The sequence below is a fragment of the Orycteropus afer genome, unplaced genomic scaffold (assembly GCF_000298275.1).
Source record: "Orycteropus afer afer isolate SDZICR_OR568_19922 unplaced genomic scaffold, OryAfe1.0 scaffold00006, whole genome shotgun sequence".
In the NCBI taxonomy this organism is placed as follows: Eukaryota; Metazoa; Chordata; class Mammalia; order Tubulidentata; family Orycteropodidae; genus Orycteropus; species Orycteropus afer.
The window spans coordinates 462,166-474,290 of NW_006921593.1; the positions used below are offsets into that span (position 1 = coordinate 462,166).

Here is a 12,125-nt window from a genome sequence, read left to right on the forward strand (position 1 = left end):
AATGCAACAGCTCCCTTCCCACTTCCTCCCCATAGTTACCTCTTCCCAGTGTCCATCCCTCCATGCACTCCTGCCCCCTGAGCTGTCTCCCTGTGCATACACGGCCCTTCTTTCTCCCATGATTCTTCTCTCCAAGGAGTGTATCTACCTGAGGTAAATGTTCAACTCATATGCCTGTCTTTTGTTTGACTGGAAACCACGGGTGTGGGTTCAATTCCAGACCTGAAGGGCAGCTAGGGGCCATAGTCTCAGTGGCTCTACCAGGCTCTATTGGACCAGCAAACCTGGTCCCTCCCTTTTTTTTTTTCTCCAAATGATTTTGAGTTTTGTTCCACATTATTCTCCCTCTCTGTCCAGGATCTCCTACATAGATCCCCCTCCAAGTGGATGACAGTAGTAGCCGGGCACCATCTAGTCCTTCTGGTCTCATAGTCATATAGGGTCTTTCAGCAGTGTTTTATAATTTTCATTGTGAAAGTCTTTCACATCCTTGGATAAATTTATTGCTAGATATTTTATTCTGTTTTCTTAGATGCTATTGTAAATAGAGCTGTTTTCTTAATCTCCTTCTCAGATTTCTCTTTGTTGGCAGAACCAGATTTTGAACTAGATCTTATGTGCCTTTGGGGAAAGGGGTTGACTTCTGATTACTTTTTTATTTTTCTTCTACTGTGTTGGTGATTCCTATTTTTGACCTGCCAATAGTGGGAATTTATATTTTCCTGGGAAATTTTCCAGTTGTCAAGATTTTGAAAAGTTTTGATGTCAGATCATGCATAATAGTTACTTATTTTAATTCTCTGTATCTGGAATTTTTGCCATGCTCCTAATTTTAATATATGTCTTTTTTTAATTTCTTATTAAAATGTATCTAAGCTTTGTTTGTGTGATATTTTTTAAGCCATGTTTGGTTTTGCTGGTTCACTTTTGTTAATGATCTATTTCAGTAATTTGTGTGTCATCTTTGTTAGTCCCTTTCTTCTTTCCACTTCCAGTGCTTTCCATTTTACTGTATTTTCTTTTACTACTTGGTCACTTCTCCAGTGTTTTGTTGTTTTGGTCAAATTATCTATGTTTTACTTTTTATTTTCATATTCTGTCAGTTTTATGCCCTCCTTCTAGCCTTTTAGTATTTATTTTTAAAATTCAAAAACACTTGAAATTGAATAGTTTTCTGCGACATCTAACACTGTTCACCTTATATATCCTTTACCAAGCAAGACAAGTATCTCAGCAATTTTGGTTCCCTCAGCCCCCTTAGCACTGTCTCTCCCTTGCTGTGCCTCCCTCCATATTGAAATCACCTTGTATTTTAGATCTTGGCTGTTATTAAATCTTACTATTGCTCTTTGGGAGCTCTGGTAGCATAATACCTAAGGCACTTGACTGCTAACCAGAAGGCTGGCGGTTCAAACCCACCAGCCACTCCTCGGAAGGAAGGTTGGGCAATCTACTTCTGTAGTGATACTGTCTCAGCAACCCAAGGAGGGGTCACTATGAGTCGGGTCCAACTTGATGGCACATAACAACAACAAGAACAATTGCCCTTTTATAAGGACGTCTGGTGGCGCTGTGTTTAAGGTATTGGGCTGCTGACCAAAAGGTCAGTGGTTTGAACCCACTAGTCACTCTGTGAGAGAAAGATGAGACAATCCACTTCTGTAAAGATTTGTAGCCTTAGAAACCTTATAGGGGTCATGGTGAGTTGGAATTGACTTAGTAACAGTGGATTTTTTTTTTTTTCCTTTTGTATAGGAGCTCTAAGACATTTGTCTGCTAACCAAAAGATTGGTGATTTGAACCCACCAGCCACTCCACTGGAGAAAGATGTGGCAGTGTGCTTCCATAAAGATTTATAGTCTTGGAAACCCTATGGGGGGGAGTTCTACTCTGTCTTATAGGGTCACTATGAATTGGAATCAACTTGATGGAAGTGTTTCTTTTCTTTTTTTTTTCCTTCCCTTTTCTGATGCATCTTGAGAGAGCTCATTTCTTAGATTTCCAGTCACCAGATCACTCTTTAGCTATCTGCAGTCTGCTTTTCAGCCCATCTGTTGGGCTTTTTATATTTACAATCATACTTTTCATTTTCAAGAAATGTAATTTTTTTATTTCATAATTTTTTTTATGGGTAACAAATCCTCTCTTATCCATTTCAAAATGTTGATTGTGCTTTAAAAATCATCTTCATCTATTTGCTTTTTTTGTTTTGCTTGAGGTGTGGTTTATTGTCTGATTGGTTGAGTCTTTCTTTCATGATGGTGGCCTTTCAATAATTTGGAATTCTTGGTATTTGGAGTTTCCAATGAGCTTTTCTGTTGTTCTCTGTTTTCTACAGCTTTGCCTTCTGCAAGATTGGTAGTATGTGTGAAGGGTAGGGTATCTGGCCTTGGGAGGGTCCCCATTCCTCCTGGAAGTCACCTGATTTTAAGACACTGCCCAGCTTTCTGGCCAGGTACCACTCTGGCCACCCTTGTCTCAAAGAAGGCGAGTCCAGTGCACATTCCTGACACCAGCAGGGATAGGGAGCTGGGTTCTGCCTGTCATGTGCCTACTGTGGTCCCTGAACCAACCCCTTGGCAGTCACCTCTGGGCCCCTCTCATGTCTCATTAGTCACATCTTCTTCTCCCACTATTTACCCTCATCTGACCCTGCATGTTTGTGATGTTCTTTCCTCCTTCAAGTGAGTCCTATTTACTTTCTGTCTCTCAGGATTCCTCAGAATTTCTGGCCCACTGCTTCTGTTTTCCAATGTTGTTATGAACTCTTTAGAGTTTAAATTTCTAGGGAAAGAGGCTAGGCAGGGGAGGCAGGACTATGTGCCATGTCTGCCATCTTGCTCCAATGTTAACATGTTTTCCTCTTCCACTACTACTGCCCAAGCTCAGGCCCTCCCACCTCTTCTCTGGATCTCAGCTTTCTAACTGGCCTCTTGCCTTAATCTCTCCTGGCCATTCCGTCCTACACACTGTAGAGCCAGATTGACTGCTCTAAAACACAGATCCATTCCAATCACTTTCCTGCCTGGATCCTTCATTGCCTCTTCACTGACTTCACAACAAAGCCCACCTGTAGCCTGGCAGGTAATGTACTTCTTCCCTGGTTCCTCTCCTTCCTTTGGCTTTCCAGCCATGTCTAATAACATGCAGGCCATGGTGTCCTTGATCTCTGTGCCTTTGCTCATTCTGTTCCCTTCTCTGCTAATGCTGTTCCTGTCAATGTCCTCACACTTTTTGGTCTCTGACCCTTATCTTTCAGTGCTCAGCTGGTTGGCCTTTCTGAGGAACTGCTGGGGTGTGGCTCGTCTTCTCCTCATAGCTCCTTGTGTCCATCATGTTCTCATTGCCTTGCATTCCTGTGAGTCTGTCTTCTTCAGCAGAGTGGGGTTTCCCAGTGGGCAGGGCTTGAGTCTCCTCGCTGATTCCACAAGGAGTATTTGATGACTGACTGACTAAGAAACTGAAATGATGCCAGGACATGGCGGCCAAGAGGTGTAGGTGCTCTCCCTTTCCCCAATAGCATGGACAGAGGGTCTCAGTGGACTTCCTGCCCAAGAGAGTGACCCCCATGTTTGTGGAGTGTCCCTCAGCTAGCCCAGCTTTCTGAGGTACAGTCAGTGCCTCTAGGGACAGATAGGGCTGATGTGACTGTTCCTCTCCCCACAGACACTGGTGCCATCACACGGTGACACGGACTGTGTCCTGCCAGGTGCAGAATGGCTCAGAGACAGTGGTCCAGCGTGTGTACCAGAGCTGCCGGTGGCCCGGGCCCTGCACCAACCTCGTGAGGTAAAAGCCTTGGGGCTGGCCCACTCTGCCCTTCCTTTCTTTTCCCTTGGTTGACTCCAACTCCAGTATGGCTGCTGGGGGAGGCCGGGTTCACACCTGGAGACAAGAGTTGAACATGCGCTTATCAAGCACCTTCTGTGTATACAGCATGTGTGTGTGCAAAGATGAAAGGGACTCACACCCTACCCTGCCTGACAGGACCTCACAGTCCAGTGGGTGTTAGGTGGGCAAGGAACACCAGCTAATGAGCAGAGCCAGAGGAAAGAGGAGGGAAGGGGTCAGGTGGGGCTAAAGGGGTTCCCTTGGGGCCAGCCTTGGGGCTCCATACTAGAATGTGGGCGTATGATACCCTCGGGAGTACAGCCCTGCCTCCAGCCTGCCTTTCTCATCAGCCCCACCCTGGTGTTCATCATTGGCTCCCCCCACCCGCCACCCCCACCAAGAAGAGGTCTCAGTGTATGGCCTGGCACCCAGGGCTTCCGAGACCGGACCTCCCCTGCCTCCTCAGCCTCGCCTCTCCTCCAGGCCCTTTTCCAGCTCCAGGGACTGACTGTCCCTTTTGGCCACCCTACCTGTCCCTACCTCTGCTTCTTCTTCAAGGAGGACCCTTCCCCATCTCTGTCTGACCCTCCCCATCCCTACCTTCTTTGCACTAAGAGAGGATTTTGTATCCTCTTCCAACAGAACATTTTTGCATGGAATCATCATAAATTGGATATGTGTTCATGACCAAAAATGGAGAGTGAGCCCATGACCAAGGGACTGTGCCTCCGTCCTCACGAAGCACTACCCCCTACAGGGCTTAGCACAGAGACGACCTCAGAACACGCCAAGTCACGAGCAGAGGAACTAACAAGTGTGGCGGAGACTCTGGTCTTGAGCCACAGGCCACTGAGCTGGTCATGGGGAAGAGGAGCCTTTTTCCTTCCAGATTTGCATTTTACTTTTTCTTGTTATTATTGTTATTATGAAGAAGATGATATATATGCACTGTTTTGGTCTCTAGTGCTGCTCTAACAGAACATACCACCAATGGGTGGCTTTAACAAACAGGAGTTTATTCTCTTACAGTTTAGGAGGCTAGAAGTCAGAGTTCAAAGTGCCAGCTCTAGGAGATGGGTGAAAGCCCTCAACTTTGAGCTTCAGCTCTGCCTCTTGCTCCTGGCCCACTGAAGCTGGCGGCTTCTCCTAACTCAGGCAGCTGCTGGCTGCTCAGACGGACAAAGCTGAGGTCGACAAATGAAATGGTAAAGTCCCAAAATTACCAAACAACTTGGCAGGTCACTAGTTCAAGTCCGGAGACAGTCCCAAGATCAGAAGGAAACATGGCAGGCTGCTGACTGAAGACTTGGCTACCTGTGGTCCAAGTGTGCCAAAAAGCTGCAGAGACCTTTCTCAAACTTATCCTTAGACACTGGAAGCAGGCCACATCCCTAAGGCAGCTACTCAGCTACTCCAGTAGATACCACCATGGAGCTGAGTACCAGTCTCATCATAGGGAATAACTACATCCAGCTGCTCAGCCACTCAAAACCAGGCCCAGCCAAGTTGATACACAACCTTAACTACACACTCACTGTAAAAACAAATCCAGTTGTTACAGAACTCTATAAGGTTAAAAAAATGTACATTCTCTCCTCTCTCACTTCCTCTACAATTCCATTATTATTGTTAAAAGTGTGCTATTTCAGGTATTTTCTCCATTTATATGTATATATATTGTGTGTGTGTTTTAGATTATGGTATTTTGTTCTGAAAACTGCTTTCCATGGAAACGAATTAGTTTTCATAGAACTATATTATTTGTAGCAGCTATGTAGTATTCCATTGCAGGAAAAGACCATCACTATTTCCCATGTCCTCAATTGATGGATATTTAAGTAGATTAGTAATTTTTTCTATTAAAAAACTAAGCTTTGATGATAAGTATTTCATTATATTTTTTAACACCTGCTCAAGTGTTTTTATATAGTCATTCTGCAAAGGGAATGACTACGTAATGAATTTGTCCATTCAAAATTTTAATAGAGAGGGTGTCTTTTAAGCACTGTGCTAGAGGGATGGCCAGTGGATTGTAATGAAGAAAAAAGTGCTGACCCCTCTCCCTGAAGAGCAGAAGACACAGAATTCTTCTTTTCCCTCTCTCGTCCACACTTCCAGGAGCTAAATTCCAAAACTCTCCTGTCTTTCTCCTTCAGGGAGAGTCAGGACTTCAACATTTCTCTTCCTCACCCTAGCTGCCTATCAGTGATGCTAAAGAAGTTGGACTGCATGAAGAAGAGTGTGGCATCAGGATTGGAGGAAGGCTCATTAACAACCTGTGATATGCAGACAACACAACTTTGCTTGCTGAAAGTGAGGATGCCTTGAAGCAGTTACTGATGAAGATTAAAGACTACAGTTTGCAATATGGATTATGCCTCAACATAAACAAAACGAAAATCCTCAAACTGGACCAATAAGCAGCATCATGATAAATGGAAAAAAGATTGAAGTTGTCAAAGATTTCATATTACTGGTTCCACAGTCAACACCAATGGAAGCAGTAGTCAGGACATCAGGTGACATATTGCACTGGGCAAATCTGCTGCAAAAGACCTCTTTAAAGTTCTGAAGAGCAAAGATGTCTCTTTGAAGAGTAAGGTACACCTAACCCAAGCCATGATATTTTCAGTTGCCTCATATGCATGTGAGAGCTGGACAATGAATAAGGAAGACCGAAGAAGAGTTGATGCTTTTGAGTTGTGGTGCTGGTGAAGAATGCTGAAAGTACCATGGACTGCCAAAAGAGCTAACACATCTGTCCTGGAGGAAGTGCAGCCAGAATGCTCCTTGGAAGTGAGAATGGCCAGATTTCATCTGACCTACTTTGGTCATGTTGTCAGAAGGGACCATTCCCTGGAGAAGGATGTCATGCTTGGTAAAGTGGAGGATCACTGAAAAAGGAGAAGGCCCTCAACGAGATGAATTGACACAGTGGCTGCAATGATGGGCTCAGGTAGAGCAAGGACTGTGAGGCTGGCAAAGGACTGGGCAGTGTTTCATTCTGTTGTACACAGGGTCGCTATGAGTCGGAGATGACTCGATGACACCTAAAACAACAACAAGGCCTGGCTGAGTGTGGATGAGAGGTACGAGCTCTTTTCTTCTGACCAGGCTGATATACATGGAACCGAAATTCTACCTTGAGTGCATTCATGCTGAGAATACTGGGCTCCAACCACCTTTACCCCATCTCCTGAGTTGTTGGTTCCACATCAAAAGAGGCAAGCTTGAAGGGACCTCGGACTGTTCCCCCTCTGAGGGTACAGCCCCTAGAGTAGGGTTATGGGTCACAGAGAAGTTTGTCTTTGGTCCCCACCCTTAGCTTCAGACCCTTGGCTCTGAGATTTTGCCGGAGGGAAGAAACATGTTACCAATCTCTTCCTAAGGGAAAAGATTTCATTTGCAACAAGATGTGGAGAGATTAAAACCTATGGGTGCTCTCAAGAACAGTGAAAGTTGTGGTGAAGGACAGTTGGGGAATGGGTAGATTTAATGAAGACAGAGACTAGACTGTAGGTTGCCTAGTATGTAAGGTGGAACTGGGGGATAAGACAGCTGAGAGAATCCCTTCTGGGGTGAAACAGCTATCAAACACTGACCTCAGAAACTGTTCCTTCAAAGGAGTAACACTTTGATTGGCTTAGTCTAGGAAGCAATTTATGGCCCAGGTCATTGTTGTGGGGGTGGGGAAGGAGCAATTAGCCAGCATTTAGTGGAGATTAACAGCTGGACTTGAAGGAAGATGGGGCAATCTACTTCAGTTGTGATACTGCCTTGGAAACCCAAGGAGGGGTCGCTATGAGTCGTGTCCGACTTGATGGCACATAACAACAACAACAGCTGGACATAGTCAAGAAAAGAGAGAAAAAAACCTGACCAATGGTCCTGTTCTCCCAGGGTGACTGTGGGCATACCCAAAGCTGTGATCCCCTGAGGTACAATGTAAGAGGCTTAACTATCTATGTGTGTGGGAGTGAAGGATGGGAACAAGGGAAAATGAGCTTCACTAATATAATCCAACCAGTCACTGAACAGTAAACAAGCAAATAACAATACTAAATTGTGGGTGGGGGACAGTACTCACAGTTGCTACAATATATTTTATAAAATGTCTAGTTTTCAACAAAAAAAAATTATGAGGCATGCAAAGAAAAGGAACATGTGACCTATATGCCAAATAAAAGCACAACAGTCGACAGAAATTGCCTGTGAGAGTGACTACATGTAGGATTTAACAGAAAAAGATGTCAAAGGAGCCATTACCAGTACGTTCAGAGAACTAATGGAAAGCACAATGAAAGAAGTTAAGTATGATGACAGTGTCACATCGAATAGAGAGAATCAATAAAAAATACAGAAACTATTTAAAAAATTATTAAAAAGAATAAAATACGAAAATCAATCATATAAAATAATATGCACATATACTGCAATGTTGGGCTAATGTTCTGGTTACCTCTGTGCTGCTCTAACAGGAAATATACCACAAATGGGTGGGCTTTAACAAAGAAGGGTTTATTCTCTTACAGTTTTGGAGGTTACAAGTCTGAGTTCCAGGTGCCAGGCTCGAGGGGCTGGGTGAAAGCCCTTTGACCTTGGGCTTCAGCTCTGCCTCTTGCTCCCAGCCCACTGAAGCTGGAGGCATCTTTTCTTTCAGGCAGCTGCTAGCTGCTGAGGCTGACAAACCTAAAGTTGATAAGTGAAAAGGCACAGTCCCAATATTACCAAACTACACGGCAGACCATTAATTCAAGTCCGTCACAAGTCCCAAGATTGGCAGGGCAACATGGCAGGCTGCTGAACAATGACTCTGCTACATGCAGGGTTCAAGCATGCCTTCAGCTAGAGACCATTCCCAAAGCTGCTGCTTATATATGAGGGAAGCAGACCACATCCCTAAAGCATCTACTCAGCTGCTTGTGGTAGATCCCACCACGGAGTTGATTGCCTGTCTCATCATGGGGAATAACTACCACCAGCTGCCCAGCCACTCAAGCAGGCCCAGCCAAGTTGACACACAACCTTAACTACCACAACTTATAACATATAAAACTGTAATGTAAGTGTAATGTAGTAGCCAATGACAACACAAAGGACATAAGTGGGAATGAAGCTGTATTGGGCTGAGGAAATGACAACATATGGTAACTTAGTTATAACAATGTATTCTTAAGTTTGTAACATTAATAATGTAATATGCATAGCAATAATATCACAAAAGGAGGAAATGATAATAGAACTATGTAGGAGTTACATTTCTGTATATCATTGGAATTATGGTAATGCAAATCTGAAAGTGATTCTGACAAGTTGGGATGTACATAGTAAACTCTAGGGTGACCACTACAAACAAACAAACAAGCAAATAATAAAACTCAAAAAATAGTGAAAAAATTATTAAAGAAATTAGAAAATGTCCACTTAGCATAAAATAAAGCAGTAAAGGAGGAATAGAGGAACTATAAAGCCATGAGGCATACAGAAAGCAAAAAGTAAAATAGCAGATGTAATTCCAACTGTATCAGCAATAACATTAAATGTGAGTGGCTTAAATAATCCAAAAGACAGAGGTTCTTAGGCTGGACAGAAAAAGCAGCATGTTTCAACTATACGCTGTCATCAGGAGACACACTTTAGATTCAAAGGTACAAACAGATTGACAGGGAAAATACAAATTGTGTAAAATTCAAGCATCAAGTTGCAATGTTGAAGGACTCTATGAGCAAACTATTGAATGATAGAGGAAACATCAAAAGAAGAGGGTATTTTCTTCCAAAATACACACAGACAACTGTACGAAAAAGAATTGACCAATGCTCAACCATTTCAGGAGGTAGCATATGATCAAGAACTGAAGATATGGAAGGAAGGAGTCCAGGCTACACTGAAGGCACTGGTGAAAACAAGGCTCCAGCAATTTACAGAATACCAATTGAGATGTTTCAACAAATGGATGCAATGCCAAAAGTGCTCGCTTGTCTATGGTAAGAAATTTGGAAAACAGTTACCTGGCCAACTGAGTATTTATGCCCATTCCAAAGAAAGATGATCCAACAGAATGCAGAAATTATTAAACAATATCATTAATATTACATGCAAGTAAAATTTTCCTACAGATGATTCAAACGTGGTTACAGCAGTACAGCATCGACAGGGAACTGCCAGAAATTCAAGCCAGATTCATGAGAGGATGTGGAACAAGAGATATCATTGCTGATGTTAGATGGATCTTGGCTGAAAGCAGAGAATACTAGACAGATGTTTACTTGTGTTTTATTGGCTATTCAAAAGCATTAGGCTGTAGATCATAACAAATTATGGATAATATTGCAAAGAATGGGAATTCCAGAAAACTTAATTGTGCTTATGTGAAACCTATACATAGTGGCTAAGACAGTTGCCTGCTAACCAGACGGCTGGCGGTTCAAACCCACCAGCCACTCCTCGGAAGGAAGGTTGGGCAATCCTACTTCCGTAGTGATACTGCCTCGGAAACCCAAGGAGGGGTCGCTATGAGTCAGGTATGACTCGACGGCACATAACAACAACAACATACATAGACCAAGAGGCAGTTGTCCAAACAGAGCAAGAGGATACTGTATGGTTTAATATCAGGAAAGGTGTGCATCAGGGTTGTATTTTTTCACCATACTTACCCAATTATTTGCTGAGCAAATAATCCAAGAACTTGGACTGTATGAAGAAGAATGTGGCATCAGAGTTGGAGGAAGACTCATTAATTAATAACCTGTGATACGCAGATGACACAACCTTGCTTGTGAGGAGTGAAGAGGACTTGAAGCACTTACTAATGACTATAGCCTTCAGTATAGACTACACTTCAGCATAAATAAAACAAAAATCCTCACAACTGGACCAATAAGCAACATCATGGTGAATGGAGAACATATTGAAGTTGTCAAGGATTTCGTTTTAGTTGGAGCCACAACCAATGCCCAGGGAAGCAATAGTCAAGAAATCAAATTATGTATTGAATTGGACAAATCTGCTGCAAACAACTTCTTTAAAGTGCTAAAAAGCAAAGATGTCACTTTGTGGACTACTGTACACCTGACTCAAGCCATGGTATTTTCTTTTACCTCATATGCATGTGAAAGATGGACAATGAATAAGGAAGACTGAAGAAGAATTGATGCATTTGAATTATAATGTTGGCAAAGAATAATGAATGTACTCTGGACTTCACGAAGAAAGAACAAAGCTATCTTGAAAGAAGTACAGCCACAATGCTCCTTAGAAGCAAGGATGGTGAGACTTACCTTGGACATCAAGAGGGACCAGTCCCTGGAGAAGGAAATCATGCTTGGTAAAGTAAAAAGTCAGCAAAAAAGAGGAAGACCCTTAATAAGATGGATTGACACAGTGACTGCAACAATGGTGTTAAACATAGAATGATCATGAGGAGGTATGGGACCAGGCAATGTTTCATTTTATTGTGCATGGGGTTGCTATGAATTGGAACCGAGTCAATGGCACCTGAGAACAACAGAAACTAGTGGCTATACTAATATCAGACAAAATTGACTTTAAGACAAAAAAGGAAAAAAAAAATGTTACTAGAGATAAAGAGGGATATTTATAATGATAAAAAGACCATTTCATGAGGAAGATATAACATTTATAAACATATGCACCTGATACAGTACAGCATAATATATTAGCAAAAACTGAAAGAAACAAGGGAGGTTCCAAGATGATGGACCAGGCAGATACACTATCCAGACCCTCTACAACAAAGACTTAAAAAAACAAGGAAAATGGCTACGGATGACTGTACTGGGTCCCAGAGCTTCAAAGGAAAGGATAAGGAAGTAGATCGAATACTAGTGAGGAAGAGACTGAATAAAAACAGTGAACAAAGAGCAGTAAACTGCCAACTGGCACAGCACAGATATTTCGAATTATTGCGAGTGGTGTTCTGATTGGGGCAGGAACAAGGTAACCAGCTGCACTTGCCCGGGGCTGCACCAGCACCATATTGATGATAGTCAGTGTGAGAGATGTGCCCTCTCCCCTTACCTTGCACAACCTCCTGGTGACAAGAGATACAACTGTCTTCACCCTCACCCACCCAGTGGCCAGTCAGACAGCCCCCACTGCCAGTGCTGTGCCATATTTTTTCTTTAACTTTCTGCTTAGTTCTCCTGTCCTTCCATCTTATCCAAAGAGTGGAAGGGTGAAGCAAACCAACATATGATCAACAAATTAATACAATAACACTACAATGTCTTGGAGACAACAAACAACTTCAAATCACACACGCAAAAAAC

General features: G+C 42.9%; 1 protein-coding gene across 1 annotated transcript in view; it reads left to right on the top strand.

Annotated features, from left to right (window-relative positions):
- Positions 1–12,125, top strand: part of COL26A1 (collagen type XXVI alpha 1 chain) — a 219,836-nt gene that overhangs the window by 59,566 nt on the left and 148,145 nt on the right. The window contains exon 2 of the mRNA XM_007942321.1: positions 3,667–3,789. Within this exon, the coding sequence (XP_007940512.1) occupies positions 3,667–3,789 (123 nt within the window). The remainder of the gene's footprint in view (positions 1–3,666; positions 3,790–12,125) is intronic.